This window comes from Pholis gunnellus, assembly GCF_910591455.1.
Source record: "Pholis gunnellus genome assembly, chromosome: 19".
Lineage (NCBI taxonomy): Eukaryota > Metazoa > Chordata > Actinopteri > Perciformes > Pholidae > Pholis > Pholis gunnellus.
The window spans coordinates 16,299,575-16,321,235 of record NC_136546.1 but is presented as its reverse complement, the minus strand read 5'-3'; the positions used below and the strand labels follow the sequence as shown (position 1 = coordinate 16,321,235).

General features: G+C 43.2%; 1 protein-coding gene across 2 annotated transcripts; it reads left to right on the top strand.

Annotated features, from left to right (window-relative positions):
- The first annotated feature begins 445 nt into the window (after positions 1-445).
- On the top strand, positions 446-16,540 carry med23 (mediator complex subunit 23). 2 transcript variants are annotated; one of them, XM_079179933.1, is made up of 31 exons: positions 446-559; positions 1,196-1,227; positions 1,318-1,405; positions 1,497-1,621; positions 1,970-2,081; positions 2,339-2,437; positions 2,528-2,629; positions 2,730-2,799; positions 3,140-3,252; positions 3,347-3,442; positions 4,175-4,192; positions 8,229-8,435; positions 8,681-8,824; positions 8,987-9,132; positions 9,238-9,483; positions 9,617-9,759; positions 10,057-10,231; positions 10,417-10,580; positions 11,612-11,736; positions 11,852-12,057; positions 12,446-12,626; positions 12,719-12,889; positions 12,977-13,193; positions 13,281-13,390; positions 13,523-13,649; positions 13,928-14,093; positions 14,271-14,343; positions 14,446-14,660; positions 14,759-14,879; positions 15,394-15,525; positions 15,978-16,540. In XM_079179933.1, the coding sequence occupies exons 1-31, from the start codon at positions 509-511 to the stop codon at positions 16,203-16,205; spliced, it is 4,203 nt and encodes a 1,400-aa protein (XP_079036059.1). In that variant the 5' UTR covers positions 446-508; the 3' UTR covers positions 16,206-16,540. The 2 variants fall into 2 exon arrangements, with proteins under 2 accessions (XP_079036059.1, XP_079036060.1); XM_079179934.1 differs by lacking the exon at positions 4,175-4,192.
- The last annotated feature ends 5,121 nt before the right edge of the window (positions 16,541-21,661 follow it).

Sequence of the window (21,661 nt, the reverse complement as noted above, 5' to 3'; positions counted from 1 at the left end):
ATCTTGCCTTGAACTTTTAGAAGAAGCCAAGCTTTTAACTCTACCACTCCGGCACAAGCTTTTGTTTTTTAATTAATATATGGGTAAGTATAAAAGTGGGTCTGAATGTTAAAGTCTTTGGGTACATTTTATATCTTTTATAATATCTGCAAATTCACGCTATATTAGCGTAAAAGGGCAGACTGAACTCTTTATTATTTAAAAAAGACTTGCTGACTGTAAGAAGTACTTGTGAAAGTACGAGATAATGATCATACGTTTTAATTACATGGGGATTAGGGCAAGGCTACGCATCATGATGATAAAAACATGAAGCGGAACTGTGCATCGTGTGTATCTTGTGTGTCTCCGGATTGTTTATGAGGGTGCGCGTCTCGCGGCGCATTCATCCCAGTGCCTGTTAGCATTTAGCTTGTTGATAGCATTATCAGCGCCTACGCTGAGAGGAGAAACTTGCTTCATTTGTATGATGGTTCGCTGAAATAAATAGACTATTGTTGATGCAAACATGGCACTATCGATGGAAACGCAGCTCCAGAGCATCTTTGAGGATGTTGTGGTAACTTGTGTCTTTATTATTAACTGGTTTTAAAGCTAACATTAGTTAGCATGTCAGACAACGTTAGCCTTTTTTCATTTTATGTTCTCTAATAAACCTGCTGTGCAAATGCATAACCCGAACAGCAGAGCTAAGGTTAGATAGCATTTGCCCCTAAATGTAGTTAACGTTACGTTATAGCGTATGTATGTTAGTATTTCAAAACAAATTGAGGTTTTTAGACTTTCTGCATTGTGCATAACCTTACAAGTGATGGTTCATTCAATGCATCTTTTAATGTCCATACTTTACATACAATGTAACGTTATTTCATACTCGTTACCTCATCTTAAAAGGTGTTTTCATGTTTAAACTATTTGCAAGATTGTGAAATTAAAAGTAATGTTTCATTCATAAGTTAGATAAAGAAAGTAGGATTATTAATAGAGCATATACTCGCTTTAAACTTGGTTAAGTCTGACATATGACTTCCATGTTTACTGAGCTACAGTCTGTTACTGAGGCAAAAGAGCAGATAACTGTTTTTATTGGGATTAATGTTATTATGAAAGAAGTGGAAAGCTGATACAAAAAAAATAAAACATTTTCCTTCCACATAATATTTTCTAAATTTTCTTTTTCTTCTCCTTTCCTCAGAAAACTGAGATGATAGAAGAGGCCTTCGCTGGGTAAGATGACTCCAATCACGCTCACGCCTCCTGTTGTTTTGTTATTATAATAAATATATCTATAAAAATATTTATTGTGTTGTGTTTTAGGATGTTCATGGACACTCCAGAAGATGAGAGGACCAAACTGATCAGCTGTCTGGGAGCCTTCAGGCAATACTGGGGGACTCTGCCACAGGTGTCTAAACACACAGAGACAGACACGTGCGTGCACACGAGATGACGAATGATTGGCTGGATGTATCAATTCCCTTCGTGTCTTTCTGCAGGAGTCTCATGACCAGTGTGTGCAGTGGATAGTGCGGTTTATACACAGCCAGCACAGTCCCAAAAGGATCTCCTTCCTCCATGACTGTCTAGCGATGGCTGTGGAGACCAGTCTGTTACCGCCCAGGTACACACACACACACACACACACTTAAGAAGGTGTACAGCATGCACAAAGTTACACTCTGGGGCTCAAATGTTATACAGTTATTTGTTTTATTGGTTTATGCTTAGCCTGCAATATCATTGTCAGCGCTTGCCTTTAAATGTAAATATAATCGATTAATCATCCTTAAGGTTTATGGTAATACCATAATTAACAGTATTACTTAAGATGTATAAAGTCTTATTAACATGTATCTGCAGGTAATCCGTTTAAAGCTGTGACGTAACACAAATGCATTGTGTGCACTCTTCTCTGTGATGTCACTTATTTGTCTTAATCGTCCGTCTAATGAATCTCGTCTGTCTGAAGGATGGTGTGTGTGGCTCTGATAAGCTCCGACAGTTTGGAGTGGGAGAGGACTCAATTGTGGGCGTTAACTTTCAAACTGATTCGCAAGATCATTGGAGGGATGGACTACAAGGTCTCACACACACACACACACACACACACACACACACACACACACACACACTCACACACAGCTGAGATAATTCATCTACAATGATAAGAACATTTCTGGCACAGTTGGACTTGCTTTAACAAGTTAATCTCAAAGTTTCATTATTAAACATTTTCTAGAGACTTGTTGCCGTTATCTCTGCCAGTTGTTGAAGTTTAAATCTTCCGTCACCCGATATGTTTTCATGTTGTGTGTGTGTGTGTGTGTGTGTGTTTCAGGGTGTTCGAGACCTGTTGAAAGCTGTGCTGGATAAAATTCAAACGATTCCGACCACTGTCAGCTCAGCAATAGTCCAACAGCTTCTGGCCGCCAGAGAGGTATTGTTCTTTTTTTCTAACTTGTTTGAATAATTATCTGTAAGCATACCAAATCTATCACTTACACCTCTTACTCTGTGTGTATTCCAGGTGGTGGAGTACATCCTGGACAGAAATGCCTGCCTCCTGCCAGCCTACTTTGCCATCGCAGAAATCAGAAAAATGTATCCGGAAGGACAGCTATCACACTGGGTACGGTCAAGTTTCTTGTGTGTGTGTGTGTGGCTATGATGTCATGTGTATATAATAAATCCTGTGTTTTTATTTTCTCTCTCTCGCTCTCTGTTTGTAGCTTCTAGGCAGTTTGATATCCGACTTTGTGGACAGTTTCAGACCCACAGCCAGAATCAACTCCATCTGTGGTGAGAGACACATAAACACACCCACGCGCTGACAAAATATTGAAAAACGATATCGAGTTTTCAGAGTTTTGTTGTTCTCAAGAGTTCTTGTTTTTGGCAAACTCTTCTTCATGCTTTGCCGAAGCTTTAGCAAAGTCCATTCCTTTTTTTTAAACCAAAATATAAACTAAAGGTGAGAAAGGAAAATCACATCTAACGGGTAAAAAGCTGAATATGCACACCTTCCTTTCCCCAATAAAAGACAAAATAGAGTTTCCATAGAGCAGTCTGTGGCTTACATTACATGTGACTCCTATACTACGTGCCCGTTTAGTCATTCCATGTGTGAACGTGTCCACAGGTCGGTGCAGCTTGTTGCCAGTAGTGAACAACAGCGGAGCCATCTGTAACTCCTGGAAACTAGACCCCACTACTCTCCACTTCCCCCTGAGAGGCATGCTGCCGTTTGACAAGGTATCATATTAACATGTGTTCTACGCAAGCATTTACTCACACGCACATAACACACAAAAGCAGCATTAAATGGTATTATTTTGTGTTTTTGTAGGACCTGTTTGAGCCACAGACGGGCTTGCTGCGCTATGTATTAGAACAGCCATATTCAAGAGAAATGGTGTGCAACATGTTAGGACTCAACAAGCAGGTACGACAACCGTTTCTGCTACTTTTGCTTCTATACCAGGCCCCACACCTGCACTCACTGTCCCTTTCACTCTCTTTAGTTTCTCTCCCTTCTCTTTTTCCATTCGTCCTCCTACCTGCTCCCGCTGTTCCTTTTCCCTTCTTCTCCTTCTTTTTCGTTCTCCTCTCGTCTGTTGTTCTTTTTCTCCTCGACTTATTCTTCGCCCTCATCCTATTCTGCTCTTTCTGTTTGTTTGTTTTTTTACCCGGTTTCTACTCTTCATATTCCGTTCTTTTTCTGTTTTTAATTTCTCGTGTCTCCTCCCCACCCTGGTAACACAGCTATATAAGACCATGTGTAAAGCGAGCCAATGCAGTGAGCTTGACCCATAATGCACTGGTGTTCGTTTTCCCTGTTGGGTTCATGCAGTTTCAACTCAGCCCAGCTCTCAGGAAGTTTGTTGCTAACTCAATAATCAACACTGACCCAAAGCTCCGGTTTTGATTTTTTTTTCCTCCCATTTCGGTTACAAACAAATAACCCAGAACCCAGTTTGTCTTGTTTGAAGTGGCTGAGTTGATGCTAACTGTGCTGAACGGACGGTGAACTACCTAGCTCCTTAGTCACCACTTTCTTTCTCTCTGTCTCTCCTTTTTTTCCCCTCCTCTGTTTCTTTCTCCCTCTTTCTTTGTTTCTCTTTTGTCCTCTGGTTGTGTGTTGTGTTTGTCTGTCTCTCTGCCATGCGCTCTCTAGACTCTGAACATTGCCCAGGTATGTCGTTGTTTCTCTTCCTGGTCACCTGACCCACCCAACTAACCAGCCCATTGGACGCTTAGCTTTTTTTTTTTTTTTTTTTTTTAATAGGCACGCTGATGTCATAGAAATGGGAAACTGGAAACAAAAAAAAGAACTTGAGATGGCGTGAAGAGAAATGCGACAGAGCTTGAGATGGTCACAGCAGGGCTTTGTTGAGACTCAGTAGAAAGAGACGGATGTGGCCGAATAAATACCGGACAGGTACACAAACGGAGTGTGACATGCAGCAGCAGGCTGATCAGTGTTTATGGGTCATTAAACAACCTTTTTCAATTGCTATCGTATCTCTGGTTTTAATACAGCAGCACAATAGGTACACACTACAGTACAATGTATTGATTGAAGCCTTAGAAGGCCAATATGTTCTGTTGATATTCAGCATCTGTCTATAAGACAATCTTCTGGGTAAAACAAGTAATCCTTCCCATAATAGAATTCCTGTCAAACTATAATAGTGCAGGCTTTTATAAAGGGAAAATAAGCCGTTATACTAACTGGTCACCATGAATGTTCATGTTTAATATTTTCTAATCCATCTTCTAGTATTTTTCTATATCTCATGTATATTTGCCGTGCTGCGGTCAATGTCCAATTCCCCCTAAATTGATCATTTAAGATTCTTTTACAACCCTGGATTGTCCTTTAAAGTCAACTGAGCTAACGTACGCTCATCGTACAGGTTTTATTTTAGACTGACACAACTAATATATTCTCTGGACTTTAGTTTTGAGCTCCAGCCATGTCTGTGGTTCCAGCTCACCAGCCTTACTTTAAATATTCCTCATTCAAACCCTGCTGTTGACATTTCAAGTGCTGCTGCACTGCATGTGTGAATGTAGTCTGGTGGTCCTTTGCCTGTTGTTAGTGAGGTCCTCTCGTGTCTGACCTCATGCTGCTTTCCGTTGTGCTGACCTGGGCAAAACTCTATTTCGACTAGACGCAATATAGATTATTTTGCTTTTAAATTTGCAATTCAAGTACACTGCAATGGCCAGGCAGTACTCACAGGAGGACCAGCTCTATATCTAAATCAGTATCAATGTGTTTATTTGCAGGGAGGCATTGTGAGTCGGTGGATCTTAATGATTTTCTCAACGGCATTTCTTCTTCTTCTTCTCCGTTGAAACTCACTTTCGACGCTGCAGTAAATTGACGCTTGTGCCATCCAGTCAATTCATTGCATGAGCGGAAAAGATAACAGCAACGTTAATTAGTGTTTGTGTAATTTGTAGAGTCCACGCTCTGCTAACTTCCTTTTGTAATGCTTTATGTACTTATCTTCTTCCCAAAGAGTGCCTCTCGTCTTCCCTTCACTTTGAAGCAGCGCACACACTTGCGTTGCACGTGCACAGACGGCTTAAAAGAATAGAAGACATGGAAACATTACAAAGCGAAGAAATGCTTCTTACGCTCGTTTTTTAGTTTTTTGATCAGGGTTTTGCTTCGGTCAGCCGATGAGTGATTGTGATTGGCTGTCTGAGTGGATGAGTGAACTCTGACCTGTGTTGTGTTCATTAGTTGGCGCGCTTTTCATTTCTTGTTTTTTTTTTTTGCATCATATTCTTCATTAGTGGCACTAAATGAACTACAACCAACAGCTTCTCTGCTCATTCATGTCAACAAGACTTTTTTATGCCGATCACAAAATAAAGAGGGCCTAAGAAGCTGTTCTTTCTTAAGAGAATTCATTAAAAGGTTAAAAACGCTTGACAAGATGACTACAGTTTTAAGTTATTTGGATATTTCATTCAAACATTTTATTGTTCTCAGGTCCTCGGATAATTGGGTTACATCATTTAGTCATAATTTAGATCAATTCCACTGAGAGCGGCATTTGAACACAGTCTGAACTGAACCGTCAGTGGCAGATGTTTAACTGTTTAACACTTGATAACCAGTATTGATCTCTAGCAGGGGCAGATGTTTCCTACTGGGGAAAGATATGGGTTGAGAGACGGTTACATTGAAATGTATTTGTTGTGGACACACATCAGTTGGTGGACTTGTCTGTAGAAGAGGTGGAGTATAAACCAGCCACACTGGTGTGGTTTCACTGTAACTGGCTTCGGGCCATTGGGCTGATTTCTTTGCACAGTAGACGGAAGATGTTCCTGTGGATCCCTCTCTCTTTCTCTCTCTTCTTCTTTGTTTTTCTCTTGCCCTCTCTCTTACTGTGTTTGCATGTGTGTGCGTGTGTGTGTGTGTGTGTGTGTGTGTGTGTGTGTGTGTGTGTGTGTTTGGTGGCAGAGGAAGAGAAGTGATGGTCAGCCTCACATTTTCTCCTCTTCTACCCAATCACAACACCTCCCCACCTTCCTCAACCCGTGAGCCTGCATGCAGGATGGTGTTAACTGTTTGGTGTTTGGTTTGCTGTGCCGTTCTTTGTTCTATTGTACTGCTGTGCTGTTTCTTGCTACGTCGTGTGAAAGGGGCTCTGTTGAGTCCTACAGTGGTGACCACTGCCGAGACACACACTCCTTCTGTCTGTCTGGTGGGTGAAGTTAAGTTCCCCACCCCATGGGTTAACAGGGAAATGTCTCTTTAGTAGGGATGCTAATTAAACAAATATTTGAATAATCATTCGTTGTTAACCAATCATGAACTTGTCAACCAACAAGTTTAGTGCCTTGTGTCGCATCCACATCGACGATATCAGCCAAATGTCCAGCCACGACCATCGAAAATCTTTACGACAGTAATCTACGCTTTCTGTACTTTCTGTACTCCATCGATGTCTGCCGGCAAAAGTCCCATGACACCATAAACAAACAGACGGGATGAAGAAAAGGTTAATAACGCAGTTTATTTTCTCTGTAGGGTTCGTTCCATAATGTTGTCGCACACTTTTAATAACAATCTGAGCCGTTCTTTCAGTGTCAGTAAATTGACAGTGAGGAATGGCGCCGAGCAGTTACATTGCAGCTCGTTTAGCGGTGTCGCTCAATACTGGAGCAATTTCAAGAGAATGTTGTCCCCGTTAGTCACTTAGATGCAAAAACCTTTTAAGACCTTGTTAATCTGTCTTCCTGTCTCCCCCTCTCTCCATTATCTCCCTTTTGGCCATTTTTTTCTGACCACCTCTTGATTCCCTCCCTCCCTTTCTTCACCCCTCTTTCATCAAGTCCCCTCCACATATGGAAGTCTCAGCATTGTTGGCTCAGAGACCCCAACGAGGTTCACACAGTATGTAGTTCTGTAAGGAAAATGTTTTGTTCCTAAATGATATGATCAGTCCAGAAAAAACGGTAATACTACAAGACTTCTGCTGACTTCAGTTTTACAATATATGCACATTAATCAACATGTAAGTGTGGCGGTGTTACGCAATCAGCTAGTCATTGACTTTGGCAGGATGTTCTGAAACCAATTACATTCTCGTCATGTTTCTATTTATTTGTCCGGATTAGCTTATGAGTTCGGTGCTAATTGGCCGCCGTGTGTTGACTCTCAAATATCACAACGACCCTCGAGCGCATGAACCTCCCTCTGCGATCGCTCCACGTAAGATTGTTGCTCTGGAGCTGCAGCAGAAGATTTGACAAATATCTCACTGGTCCAAAAATGACAACGTGACAATTTACCGGAGCTAAGCGGACACTACATGTTTCTACGTGATAACGTCACAAATGAGCAGAATATGGGGGGATAAAGGTAAATGTGGAAAGGAGGCCACAGGTTTACCCAGCTGACAGAGGCAGGAAGGAGAGGCCGTGCTGCATGCAAGGGATGGGAAGTGTTTTCTATGAAGTCAATGTCTAACAATTGTTTGAGCATTGAAATGAAAAGGTGTATGTGAAGTGATTTAACCGTGGTCTCTCCCTCCCTCTCTTTCTTTCTTCTCCCTTCCTTCCCCTCTGTCTTTCCACGTTTCCCCCCTCACCCTTTTCTCTCTCTGTCCTCGGACATCCTTTCCTCCCTTTCTCCGTTTAACTTCCTCTCTCTCACGCCCACTTTTTTTTCCTTATCCTTTTAACACTCCCGTCCTCCTCAGCATAAGCAGCGTTGCCCGGTGCTGGAGGAGCAGCTGGTGGACCTCGTGGTGTACGCCATGGAGCGCTCCGAGACCGAGGAGCACTTTGACGCCGACATCGGAGGAACCAGCCAGCTGCTGTGGCAGCACCTCTCCTCCCAGCTCATCTTCTTTGTGCTGTTTCAATTCGCAAGCTTCCCTCACATGGTGCTGTCGCTGCATCAAAAGGTGAGAGGAGGGGGACATGGCACAGGAAGGAAGGGTTGATCCAAATAATGGGTAAAAGCATTTTGTCTTGATTTGGGAATTATGTCGTATTCTTACGAATAGGCGAGAAAGCACTTTAATGTTGGGATCCATTAAAGACAAATGTAGAACCGTCTGCCAAAAGGAGTAAGTTAATACCAGTTCTCTGCTCTTTATTGCTCTGAAATGTTGGTAAACTGACGTGTTGAGTGTTTCTTTCTCTGTAGCTTGCAGGTAGAGGTCTCATAAAAGGGAGAGACCACCTGATGTGGGTCTTGCTGCAGTTCATATCAGGAAGCATTCAGAAGAACGCCTTAGCGGACTTCCTGCCCGTCATGAAGCTGTTTGACCTGCTTTACCCAGAAAAAGAGGTACACAGCTGCCCTGATTTCAGTTACTGTCATCGTTACTATATGTTTTGGTTGCAGTAGCAGAAGTAGACGTGGTAGTGCTAGTGATCCGAATTTATTCTGTAAGTGAGAGCTTTATAGTCTGTGCCGTCAGATGAATCCCTGTGTTCTCTCCCCCTCCAGTGTATTCCAGTTCCAGACATTAACAAGCCTCAGTCCACTCACTCCTTCGCTATGACCTGCATCTGGATCCACCTGAACCGCAAAGCTCAGAACGACAACTCCAAACTCCAGATACCCATCCCACACTCTCTGAAACTACACCACGAGTACGCAGCTTTAAATAACGGATCCTCAAACACTGTACTCGGTTAATAGCTGAAATATAATGGTAAGCACGCATGTTTCTGCTTCCCTCCCTCCTGTCTTGTTAGGTTTCTCCAGCAGTCGCTGCGTAACAAGACTCTCGGCATGTCCGACTACAAGATCGCCCTGCTGTGCAACGCCTACAGCACCAACTCCGAGTGCTTCACTCTGCCGATGGGCGTCCTGGTGGAGACCATTTATGGAAACGGGTCCATGAGGATCAACCTACCCGGCACCAACTGTATGGCGTCGGGGTCCGTCACCCCGCTGCCCATGAACCTGCTGGATTCACTCACGGTGCATGCAAAGATGAGGCAAGGGAACGCAAACGACGTACAGATGAATTACTGGCACAAAAAAAAAAAGATATGAAGATGATTTTAAGAAGAATAGGACATGCGGATAGCTTCACAGATTATCAAAATGCTTCTCTTTGTCTGCCTCCAGTCTGATCCACAGTATCGCCACTCGGGTCATAAAGTTGGCCCAAGCCAAATCCAGCATCACCTTGGCCCCCGCACTGGTGGAAACATACAGCAGACTGTTGGTCTACATGGAGATCGAGTCACTGGGCATCAAAGGATTCATCAGTGAGTTACAGACACGTTTTGGATTCACCGCCGTGTTGAGAAGTTTGTTCACTTCAGATTCAAAGTGTAATTTGCACACCTGACTTCTGTATCACTTCATTATGTTCCCTGAGGAGTAATTACCGACTGTTACAGGAGTGTTGTAACTCTTCCAGCATGTCCCCGTCTGATTTGAATTCAGTCATCACTGCATGTCCACTGGGTTGCATTTTAAGCAGACTGGTTCAGTGTGTTTTTTTGTCTCTTCGGGCCAGCAGACGCATGTTGAATAATGTGACACTCTCTTTGTCCGTTCAGGCCAGTTGCTGCCCAACGTGTTTAAGTCTCACGCGTGGGGAATCCTCCACACGCTGCTGGAGATGTTCAGCTACAGGATGCACCACATTCAGCCCCACTACAGAGTCCAGCTTCTGAGTCATCTGCACAGTCTGGCTGCTGTGCCTCAGACCAACCAGAACCAGCTGCATCTATGGTAAGGTGATCATACATTCAACACAAATACTGAAACACGCGTGATTTGTATAAGTAAACAAACTTTCCGGTAGTGCAGTGTCTTCTGTCGTGGCAGTTTCTTTTGAACAATGCACAAAGTCATCATCGGTGTGATAACAGTCTCTCTCTCTCTGTCGTCGTCTGTCTTTGTGTCTCCGTCTTCAGTGTTGAGAGCACAGCTCTGCGGTTGATCACAGCTTTGGGGAGTTCAGAGGTTCAGCCTCAGTTCACCCGCTTCCTCAACGACCCAAAGACGGTTCTGTCCGCCGAGTCTGAAGAGCTGAACCGAGCCCTGATCCTCACTCTGGCCAGAGCCACACACGTCACAGGTAGAGCACTCGCTCTGCTTTCACTTGTTAGCTCGTTTGCTTTTACTTTCTTTTCTTGCTCTCTGTCTTTTGTCTTTTGCTCTTTTCTTTCATGTAATTCTCCGGTTTGTTTCAAGTTCAAGACCTTTTATTTGTTCTGGTTCTGCCGAAGTAGCAATAAAAAAAGAAACATGCATAACTAACTCGTATTAAAAATACATATAAATACAAGAGTAAAAGGTGAACACAAGATGTAAAAAACGTTACAATATTCGAAAGAGAAGGGATGAATGAGGCATGGTGGGAGATGTGCTCATGCGACCCGTACTTTAGAGTTGATTTATATCTGTTAGTTTTGGCTCATCGTTATCTAAAGCGGGAACCAGAGGACAGGAACTTAAATTCTAAGTGCTGTCAGATGTAATGGATTCTGCCTTCTTTTACAACTGTTTGTTGTAAAGTTCAGCTGAATTGTTCTGCTCGGTGTCAAACAGCTTTTTGAGAGATGCATACCAGCAAATAAATGAAAAGTTGAAGACTCAAAGAAATATTATTAAATCAATGTCATGATGATCTGTCAACCTGGAAGTTGGCGTGGCGACGTCTGAAATCAATGTCCTTGGTTTTTTTGTCAAATTCAATTCTTAGCTGGTTTCTTTACACCGATTCATGAGCAGATAACAGAAGGATCATTAGACACTACAGCATTGTTCAGCAGGCTCACTAGAACAGCCTCTCAATACGCTGGCTGTCAAACTCTCAGTCATCGGTAAACATAGGAGGGAGGATGCAGCCTTTTAGAGAGATGTTCACTTCCTGTTAGTGACGAGGTCCACAATGTTGGAGTCCAACCCAAAGCGCTCTGTGAGCTTCTGCACCAGCAGGTGGGGCTGTGTGGTGGAGAAAGACAAATGAAAAGTCTGGTTTTTACTCCCCTCTATGTGCTGAATATGTAGCTGAATGACACGTGTCTCCATGTACAGATGATATATATATGATATATATATATATATATATATATATATATATTTTATGTGGCCTGTTTTGTGTAGACTTTTTCACAGGCTCCGACTCCATCCATGGGACTTGGTGTAAAGACATCCTCCAGACCATCATGAACTTCACGCCTCATAACTGGGCCTCACACACACTCTCCTGCTTCCCTGCTCCACTACAGGTGCACTATGGTCACTTAGGCATGAATGACGCTGACACATTCAATTTTATTTCACCTCGAATCAGATGCAATAATCCTGTTATCATGACTCCCTCTCTCTCTCTCTGCCCCTCAGGCGTTCTTCAAGCAGAACAATGTTCCTCAGGAGTCTCGATTCAACCTGAAGAAGAACGTGGAAGAGGAGTACAGGAAGTGGAAGTCCATGGCCAACGAGAATGACATCATTACCCACTTCTCCATGCAGGGCTCGCCCCCACTGTTCCTCTGTCTGCTGTGGAAGATGCTGCTGGAGACGGACCACATCAACCAGATTGGCTTCAGGTATGATGGCACTCAAACGTGTATTTATTATATACACAGACAGACACATTGTACACACAGATTCTATAAAAGGTGTATAGAAAAATACATTTGAAATATCTAATTAAAAGCAAATCTTCCAAATACATAGCACGAGTTCCGTTGCCACCATTTCTTCCCCTTGTGTTACATTCGATGTCTCAGACACTGCAGAGTGCCGTTTGATGCAGCATGTGGTAATGACGCATCTCACCACTGATGTTCAGGCATTTTGTTAAAATTAATTGGCCCGAGGGGGGGGGGAGTTCCCAAATCCCTGAACAACATCTGTGGCTAATTGATCCAGCGGGAGTATACAGTGTTGCTTTGACACGGTGAGCTTACTCCCGCCTTATTTTGTGTCCCTCAGGGTCTTGGAGCGTATCGGGGCTCGTGCACTGGTGGCTCATGTGCGAACATTTGCAGACTTTCTTGTCTACGAGTTTTCGACATCGGCCGGAGGACAGCAGCTCAACAAGTGCATTGAAATACTCAACGACATGGTCTGGAAATACAACATCGTCACCCTGGACAGACTCATTCTGTGTCTGGTGAGGAGGAACTTGCATATTTAGAAATATATGTATATTTAATACTATGTACAAGGTTTTTGTGTCTCACTTCCCTTTTCCTCTGCGTCCAGGCGATGCGTAGCCATGAGGGCAACGAGGCTCAGGTTTGCTACTTCATAATCCAGCTGCTGCTGCTGAAGCCCAACGACTTCAGGAACCGAGTCAATGATTTTGTCAAGGAGAACGCTCCGGAGCACTGGCTGCAGAGTGACTGGCACAATAAGCACATGAGCTACCACAAGGTACACAAGAACTCGCTGGTGGTTGTTTTTTAAATAAAGAGAGAAACCCAGGTCTGAAGTAAACAATGTTTGTTGTTTCTTTACCAGAAATACCCAGAGAAGCTGTACTTTGAGGGACTTGCGGACCAAGTCAACCCTCCCATGCAACTCCAGCCTCAGTACCTGCCCATATACTTTGGCAACGTCTGCCTGCGCTTCCTGCCCGTCTTTGACATCGTCATCCACCGTTTCCTGGAGCTTCTTCCTGTCTCCAAGTCTCTGGAAACGCTGCTGGACCATTTGGGAGGGCTGTACAAGTTCCACGGTGAGTAAGGACCGTCTCCTGGGATGTGAATGTGTAGGCCAGTGTTTGTGCATACTGATGTGTATTTACTCCTTTGTGTGTGTGCAGACCGCCCAGTCACCTATTTGTACAACACACTTCACTACTACGAGCGGCATCTGAGAGACAGAACCAACCTGAAGAGAAAACTGGTGCACGCCATCATGTCTTCACTGAAGGTAGGCGGACACACACACACACCTCGTTATGTAACAGCTTAGAGGGTTTATTATTGATCAAAATCATACATGTGTCTGTCTTGTTAGTCTCTTATATATGCAATTATATATGTGGTATCTTCTATCTTCTAGGACAATCGCGCCCCAGGGTGGTGCCTTAGTGAAACCTATCTGAAGTTAGGAATGACCGCCAGAGAGGACAACGTGTGGATCCCTGATGACACCTACTACTGCAAGCTGATTGGACGCCTGGTGGACAATATCCTTCATTAATCTCCCCCTGCTGGTGGAACATTCCTCTCTCTAACTGACCCTGATACTGGCGAATAAAACGTCCTGGGGTACCTGAATAATACATTTACCACCATCTCATTTCATTGCAGCCAATGTAGCTTTTACTACAGAGTGGGAAACAGGATGGAAGTGGTGTCTTGGTAGACGGCATGTAATTAAAACAGGGACACGTCACACATTCATGCCTCTGTTGGCCCTCGCGTCCTCCACTAGCGATGTTCAGCCTCCTTAACTCTCTCTCACCCATGGCTGGCAAGTCACCCGGTCCCTTCCCCAACTGTGACTGGAGGTTCAACGAGTTCCCCAACCCCGCGGCCCACGCCCTGCACGTCACCTGCGTGGAGCTGATGGCGTTGGCCGTGTCGGGAAAAGATGTCGGCAACGCTCTGCTCAATGTTGTGTTGAAGAGGTACAAAAGATTTAAGACGGTTAATGGCTGTCCCTGACTGTAAAATGGCTTTTTGTTTTATTTTGGTCATTGAGCGTTTTGGTTTTAGTGTTGCACTCATATTTTTGGATGTGTGTACCGGTGAGATAAGAGTTTAATGTTGACTACCGATGATTCAAAACATCTTTCACCTTTCAGCCAACCTCTGGTTCCCAGAGAGAACATCACAGCTTGGATGAATGCCATTGGACTTGTGATAACTGCACTTCCCGTAAGAATAAACGCTCACAAAAGATTAACGTAGTCCTCAACTATTTGATGAAATCACACTGAGATTGTTCCCCATGACCCACCTCCATCTCCCCTCCTCTAGGAGCCGTACTGGATCGTTCTCCACGACCGCATCGTGTCCGTGATCGGCTCTCCGGTTCTAACATCAGAGACCGAGTGGGCAGGTTATCCCTTCGCCCTGCTGGACTTCACGGCCTGCCACCAGAGCTACAGCGAAATGAACTGCAGCTACGTGCTAGCATTAGCGCACGCTGTGTGGCATCACTCGTCCATCGGACAGCTGTCTCTGATCCCCAAGTAAGGAAGTCTTCCTCCGTCTCTGTCCTATTACTCCCCCACCATATCGTCCTCATGTCATTAATGGTTGTCATGTCGTCATAAATGTGTGTGTGAAGGTTCCTGTCGGAGACGCTGAAGCCCGTCGTGCAGACGGAGTTCCAGTTGCTCTACGTGTATCACCTGGTGGGGCCGTTCCTGCAGCGCTTCCAGCAGGAGAGGACACGGTGCATGTTGGAGGTACAACAATAGTAATTAAAACACATAAAATGATGCACAATAATGTTCCCTTTAACTTCAGTTTTATTTGTTTAGCTTTACGAGTGCAGAGCCCGTTGAGAACTGACTGTGTACATCTATTTCAAAGGAAAACATTGTTCTACTAAATTTACTTGACAGAAATGTTTTGCAGATTTAGATTTGACTCACAAAATACAATTAAAATATGATGCATTATTATTCATTAAACTATCCAGCATATTAGAATTAAAAAAAAGCTCCACCATGAACGGATAATAAAATATATTGAATAGTCAATAACTAAGTATATTGTCTGATGCCTCTTTCACTTGATAGCTTTACTTTAGAAACATTTGAGTACCTCTCATACCATTATTCACAGTCAGAGGAAGGTTGAACAATGTGCAAGACCGTGTTCGTCTGGGGAAGTAGATCGGATGAGCGGTTCCCGAGATATGCATACGATAGTAAGATGTTCACTTTTTGAATATGTGCTCGTCTTTGTGTGTTTCAGATCGGCGTGGCCTTCTACGAGATGCTCCAGGCGGTGGACCAACACTGCCAACATCTCAGCTACATGGACCCAATCTGTGACTTCCTGTACCACATTAAATACATGTACACTGGAGACAGCGTGAAGGAGCAGGTGAGCGTCTTTTATTAAAATGTAATCATTTAAAAACAACAACAGTGTACAATAAGAAGATACAACTAAAAGTGGAGACAAAGAGACCTTCGTCACACAGACTTTAATTAAGATAACAGCTGTGAACCGGCAGCTCCTCAGGAGACAATTGTTTTAATTTTCCATTTTTAGCTCGAGTCTGTCACCACCTGCGCAGCAAGAAACGTCCCCTCTGGTGTCCAGACCTGACACCAGAGTTAATTGGAGTAGATTAAACTATAGCTCCGTTGTGCTTAAAGGCTTGGACCAGTGAAATTAATTTTAAAAAAAACAAAAGCCACTATTGAACACAGAGCTGTGTGTGTTATTTGGGGTGACGAGATAAATTAATGTGATGCATGTTGACCTGGTAATTAATCCGTCTACATCTGTGTATTCAATTCCTCTCTTTATCGCACTCCATCTTTCTCTAGGTGGAGAAAATAATCATGACTTTGCGTCCGGCCATGAAGCTGCGTCTGCGCTTCATCACACACAGCGGCTTGACGGAGTCTTCATCATCAGCTGCCACCGCTGCCTCCGCTTCCACGTCCTCGTCCTCGTCCTCCTCCTCCGCCCCTCAGCCCCCCACCTCCGCACTGTCAGCGGCCTCTGCTGTCCCCTCCCCCTCCGCCACGCAGCACGCACACACACCTATGTAGGTAAACACACAACCCAACCACAGACGGACATTTTGATCAAAGTAAGGTTTAAATAGGTTTATTGTACTTTTATAAACAAGAAACTTGGAGCTAATTGTATTCTCTGAACCTGAATCACAAGTACATCAATTCAATTTACAAAATCTCAACTTCTTTGACAGAATTCAGTAGTACTGACGTACTTAAAGTATCTATCTACACACTGTAGAGGAATCTGTAGCTCCCTGTATCTGCTGCTTTCAGGAGGGTCACAAGGACACATTTCTTGTTAATATCAATGCATCTTTTTTATTTTTCTGTTTGTAGTCAACTTTTATATTGTACATTATTGCTAGTTGATTAAAAAAAGATTTTGGTAATCTGAGTTCAGCTTTTTATTGATGCTTTCTACCACTCGTGTGTGTTTTGTTTGTGTTACTAACATTTCTCACTCTGACCAATCATGACCTAGACAACCCAAGAACGCTGAGCTGAGCTACTGTGTCATACGAGTTACATTAGAATAACACAGAAGCCTGTCTGACTCCTGCAGGGGGAGTCAGACCTTTATAGTTGCCTTCAGTCTACTCTAACCTGGAGCATAGAGTGAGATGCTTTACAGACCCCCAGTGGCCCCATTAGATTGTTTCCCCGTCTTTCTGCCAGAGGGATAACTGTAAAACATCTGAACAGATAGCCATTAGATGTGGTGGAAATCGTAGCATTGAGCCAAAAACACTTATGATCTTGGCAGCGAGTTGGATCTGGGATTTTTGCCATTTGACGATTGGAATGAGAGAAGGACTTGTTTCCAAATCCCGGGGGAACATTTGTTGGGTCAGTAAATCAAATCATAATTAAAAAGTTTCCTTTGGGTGAATGAAGGAAGCTGAGGAACTGAGGCACTGATGATGCTTTTCAGGAGAATTCTGTCCAATCAAAAGGTGTTATTTTTCCAAAACTTCTGAATGCTCAAATTAACATCTTTCACCATCTTAGTTTAGCCTGTTAGCATGCTATATTAGAAAAAAAATCATTAAAAAAGTATGTCTAAAAATGCTATAATGCTAACCGCTAGATGTGTAAATACACTATCTAAAATGTTTTAAATACTCTTTGCAAACAACTTTGACATAACTCATTTCTGCTGCCCTCTAATAGCAAAATATATATTTATATATTCCAGTATTAAGTTGTTTTAACACCATCAATCATGAAGCTGTAGAGCCAACAGGAGTGTCACTGTCAGGTTAGGGTCAGGGCGTACCTCCACCACCCTCCACCCTAACAGTCTTACCCTGGAAGACGCTCAGTAAGTCTCTCTGAGCGCTTCATCGTCTCATGCTGACGGCTGCACAGCAGTTGAATCCTGATGAAAAACCACGTTAAGACCGATAATCAATCATTCCTACTTGTAATTACATAACATATTCACCGAGTCGGCTGTAACTGAATTACAAGAACATTATGCAAGCCGGTACTGAAGCACATTAGAGACCTGATCATCTCTGGAGATTTAACTCTCTGTCGTCATTCCTTGTGGAGGGCAGCTTTATGTAAAGATATATTGATTTTAGTTTGGACGACATGGTGCTTAATGTCATTATTCCCCTTCGTTAAAGTTTCATGTATACTAGGTCAACAGTGATTTAATCACATCTCAACTAAGGCCATGTGCTCTGGGCATTTTAATCCCATTCTTCTTTCTGTGTGTGAGTCACAGCATGATCTCTCTATAAGATGGCTGAGATGTAGGTCATCTCCTGTGCTGCTGGGCCTGTGGCTCACCCATTACAAGTCTGGCCCCAAATGCAATGTGGCAACACGAAGGCCTGTGGGATGCGGACGCACAAGGAGTTTTTAATAATCACAGCATGGTCCATATGCGTGTGTCTGTTTCAGCTTTCCTAGCGTTGCGTGGGAGGTCCGTGTTTATATATAGCACGCGCAGTTTATACTGTTCAAGAGCTGTAGATGGATCGGTATACGGTGGGAATGTGTCATCTTGTATTGAACGTACACATTCCTATAACTTGAACCTCCTCGTGTTCATTGTTTGATTTTAGTGAGTGTGTTTGCCTGCTGCTCTGATTTGAAGTATTTGTGTGTGTGTGAGCGCGATGATCTCCTCACACCATCATTCTCAATCTCGTCTGACGATCTTATTGCTTTTGACAAGGAGACGACAGACGGAGGAAGAGGATGGAAGGGCGATGTGAAAGGAACAGGTGCGAAGCAACAGGGAGAAGCGCCGACGGGGGGAGAGTGACAGGTTGACCAAAGTGACAGAAAAGTGTAGTCCTTGGTGTTGGGTGTTAATTGTTGTCCTTCCTGGCACACAATTAAAAACAACACACCTGCTCCGTGTTGGAGATGCACCCAAAACAGAGCAGAAATCAAAGTAAGCTGGGACTCCAGATAAGAGTGTGTGTGTGTGAGTGTGTGTGTGTGTTTGGAGAATGCCGTGCAGAGCAATGATGCCAGAGAGGAAGCAATTACTGACATAATTGCCGTTAACCGCACAGCAATAAGGATTACTGCTTTGTCTGGAGGACAGAGGCAGATGGACAAAGACGAAGAGAGCCGCATCGGGTTCTTTAAGTCGTCACTGCAATCAAATATAAAAGATCAATCTGAATTAATCTATGGATAATAAATGCATTACATCCGATTGTATCACAGAGATGACGCTCTTCTTTTATTTGTTTGTTAAAGCCCCTTAAAGACCGTTTAAAATCCTGTACCACATTTGATATTCATGATTGAATAAACAGTATTCATAAAATCATACACGTCATAATCTGTAAGAGTTTAACTGTCATCACATTTTGATTCAGCGGTTATTAAATCCTGATTGGTGCGTAGAGGTAATCCAGCCCAAAACTGTTCACACTTTGGCAGAATAATGTGTGTTCATAGGATCACTACCGTTTGGTTTCAGGTTTTCAGGGCCTTTGTTGTACTAAATGCAAAAATACTTCCAAAAAGGTTTTACATTTTGGTCTTCATATCAATAAATCTCAAGCAGCACAATTAGATTAAATTCTATTGTTTTTGACTGTGCACACACTAAATATTCAAAGCCGTGCAGCGACAGAAATCTATCATTTCCATGCAAATGTGCTTTGCAACTGTGTTCCAGTTGAGACTGCAGATCAGCAGTGTGTCTCCAGCTGATTACAGCCGCTGTTTTCCAAAACCTCTGAAGCCGTTACACACAGAATAACTTTGTGGGATCGGCGCGTTGACGCGGCTGAAGATGCTGCCAATGAGGAATATGAAAGGTGAAGAATAGAGATTCAAGAACAAAAAGGAAAGCTTTAATTTTGCACTGGGCTGACACAATAACTGGGGTGCTAATCACCCCGCTACATATTTCCATCTACACACACACACACACACACACACACACACACACACACACACACACTACTGAAAGTGCATTAAAAGTGTTTTATTTGCAGTGCTTAGTCAGGGCTCACTTGAGTCAGTGCTGGTGACTAATTTCTGTGACTGTAAACCATTTTCAATTCACTACCTACTTAGCACTGAGTGTGTGTGTGTGTGTGTGTGTGTGTGTGTGTGTGTGTGTGTGTGTGTGTGTGTGTGTGTGTGTGTGTGTGTGTGTGTGTGTGTGTGTGTGTGTGTGTGTGTGTGTGTGTGTGTGTGTGTGTGTGTGTGGTCTTGTGGGGACATACATTTGATTACAGAGTCTTATTGTGGGGACTTGCCCTCCTTTCAGGGACAAACTGTAAGTCCACCCATGATGTAAATCATAATAATTTAGGGTGAAGACTTGTAAGTCAATGTAATGTCCTGAAGTCATGAAACTGTCTCTCTGTGTGTGTGTGTGTGTGTGTGTGTGTGTGTGTGTGTGTGTGTGTGTGTGTGTGTGTGTGTGTGTGTGTGTGTGTGTGTGTGTGTGTGTGTGTGTGTGTGTGTGTGTGTGTCCAGATGGGAGAGGAAAACATTCATCTGTTGCTAGGTGAATTTTCAGGGTTGAAAGTAGCCCAAGGACAAATTGAACCTCGCAACAATGGAACTCAGCAATATTGCCAAAGAAATTGTGATTGAGTGATTATGAGACAGAATGTACAGCCTGAAATGGCAAAGATAGACGTGCAGATAACAACCACGATGCGACGTCTACTCTGTCCTGAGGGTCTTAAGTTGGCGAGACGCTCTCCGGCCAAAACAAATCATGAACATAATCCACAAACTGTTAGTCTGCTGGGTAGAGGTTGGAGTATGTCGGTGCAGCTGGTGTCTGTGTGTGTTGAAGCAGCTTGGACTCGGGGAAACACTTCTTTGTGGGTGCCCTCTTTGTCAACAGCGAGACAGCAGCTGATATTTGCGGATACGTTGTGCGCTATGCACCGCATGGGCGGGAATGTTTGGGCACATTTACAAGCCTGTGTCTCGCTAGTAGGGATTAAATCTTTGAGCAGCTTTTTATGAATCTGACTTTTATCCTGATTGAGGTAAAGCAGAGTGCAGAAGGATTATTACTTCTGATGCAATCTTTAATGCTGGCATCATAAAGTAAATGTTGTGACTCCAACTGATTAAAAGGCTTCATTTACACAGAAACAGACTTTGGGCTCTTTAACAGGATCCAAAAATAGATTTTCTTGCTTTCAATGTTGTGTTTCTGCTGCTCATTAACACATGTAGTCAAACACATCCAGTCACTCAGACATGCCTGGTCAGTAACACAACACACACACTGTATATTCAGAGTAATTTGCTGGTGACATTTCCCTGCAGTGTAAATTGCAGCGGTTATGAACAGAGTCAACATAAATCACAATTTGAAGCTGTGAGATATAAATATTAAACCTTTGAAAGAGGACAAGACAAAAAAGAGCCATTAAATAAATCCTCTGCTTCCTTTTTCTGTCGCCATCTTCCCGTTTCTTATCATTGTGCACACCATACAAAGCCTAATGACTACACACACACACACCACAATCAAAGTGCAACATTCATGGCTTATCTCAGGCTCAGAACATACAAGCAGTTTCTTGGTTAAGCCCTTTAACGTTACGACAAACCATTTCTCAAGCACAGCGCAGGTTTCTGATTGAAGTCTACCTTCCAGGCACCACAAAGAAAATGACCCTGCAAAGTTTTTCACACTTGCTTCGTATCAGCAATCAATCACAGTTAACATGGATCCTTTTCAATGTTTTCTCAGTGGTAGATTATGATTTATTGCTGTGGCTGCAGCTTCCCATAAGCCCCTCGACACGCCAACAAAGAGTGTTTTCTAAACAGTTTCCAGGGTGTTAATTGGTCGCCTTAATAAAAAACAGGAGGAAGGCAGCCATGTGTTCACTTTGATGGATTATATCAGCGAGTTGATCTTAATGTTGTACTCCCATGAATTGAAACCAAGGCTACCCTGGAGGTGGAATGTCAAGAGAGTGATTTTAAAAGTATAATCCATTTGTAGTTAATGGACTTAGACAGAGTCT

What these genes read in the sequence shown, in the direction of transcription:
- med23 (XM_079179933.1), top strand. Translation starts at nt 509, where the DNA reads ATGGCACTATCGATGGAAACGCAGCTCCAGAGCATCTTTGAGGATGTT. An exon ending in ACTGGGGGACTCTGCCACAG is followed by an intron (nt 1,406 to 1,496) that starts GTGTCTAAACAC and finishes GTCTTTCTGCAG; the next exon opens with GAGTCTCATGACCAGTGTGT. An exon ending in ATCAACCAGATTGGCTTCAG is followed by an intron (nt 12,058 to 12,445) that starts GTATGATGGCAC and finishes TGTGTCCCTCAG; the next exon opens with GGTCTTGGAGCGTATCGGGG.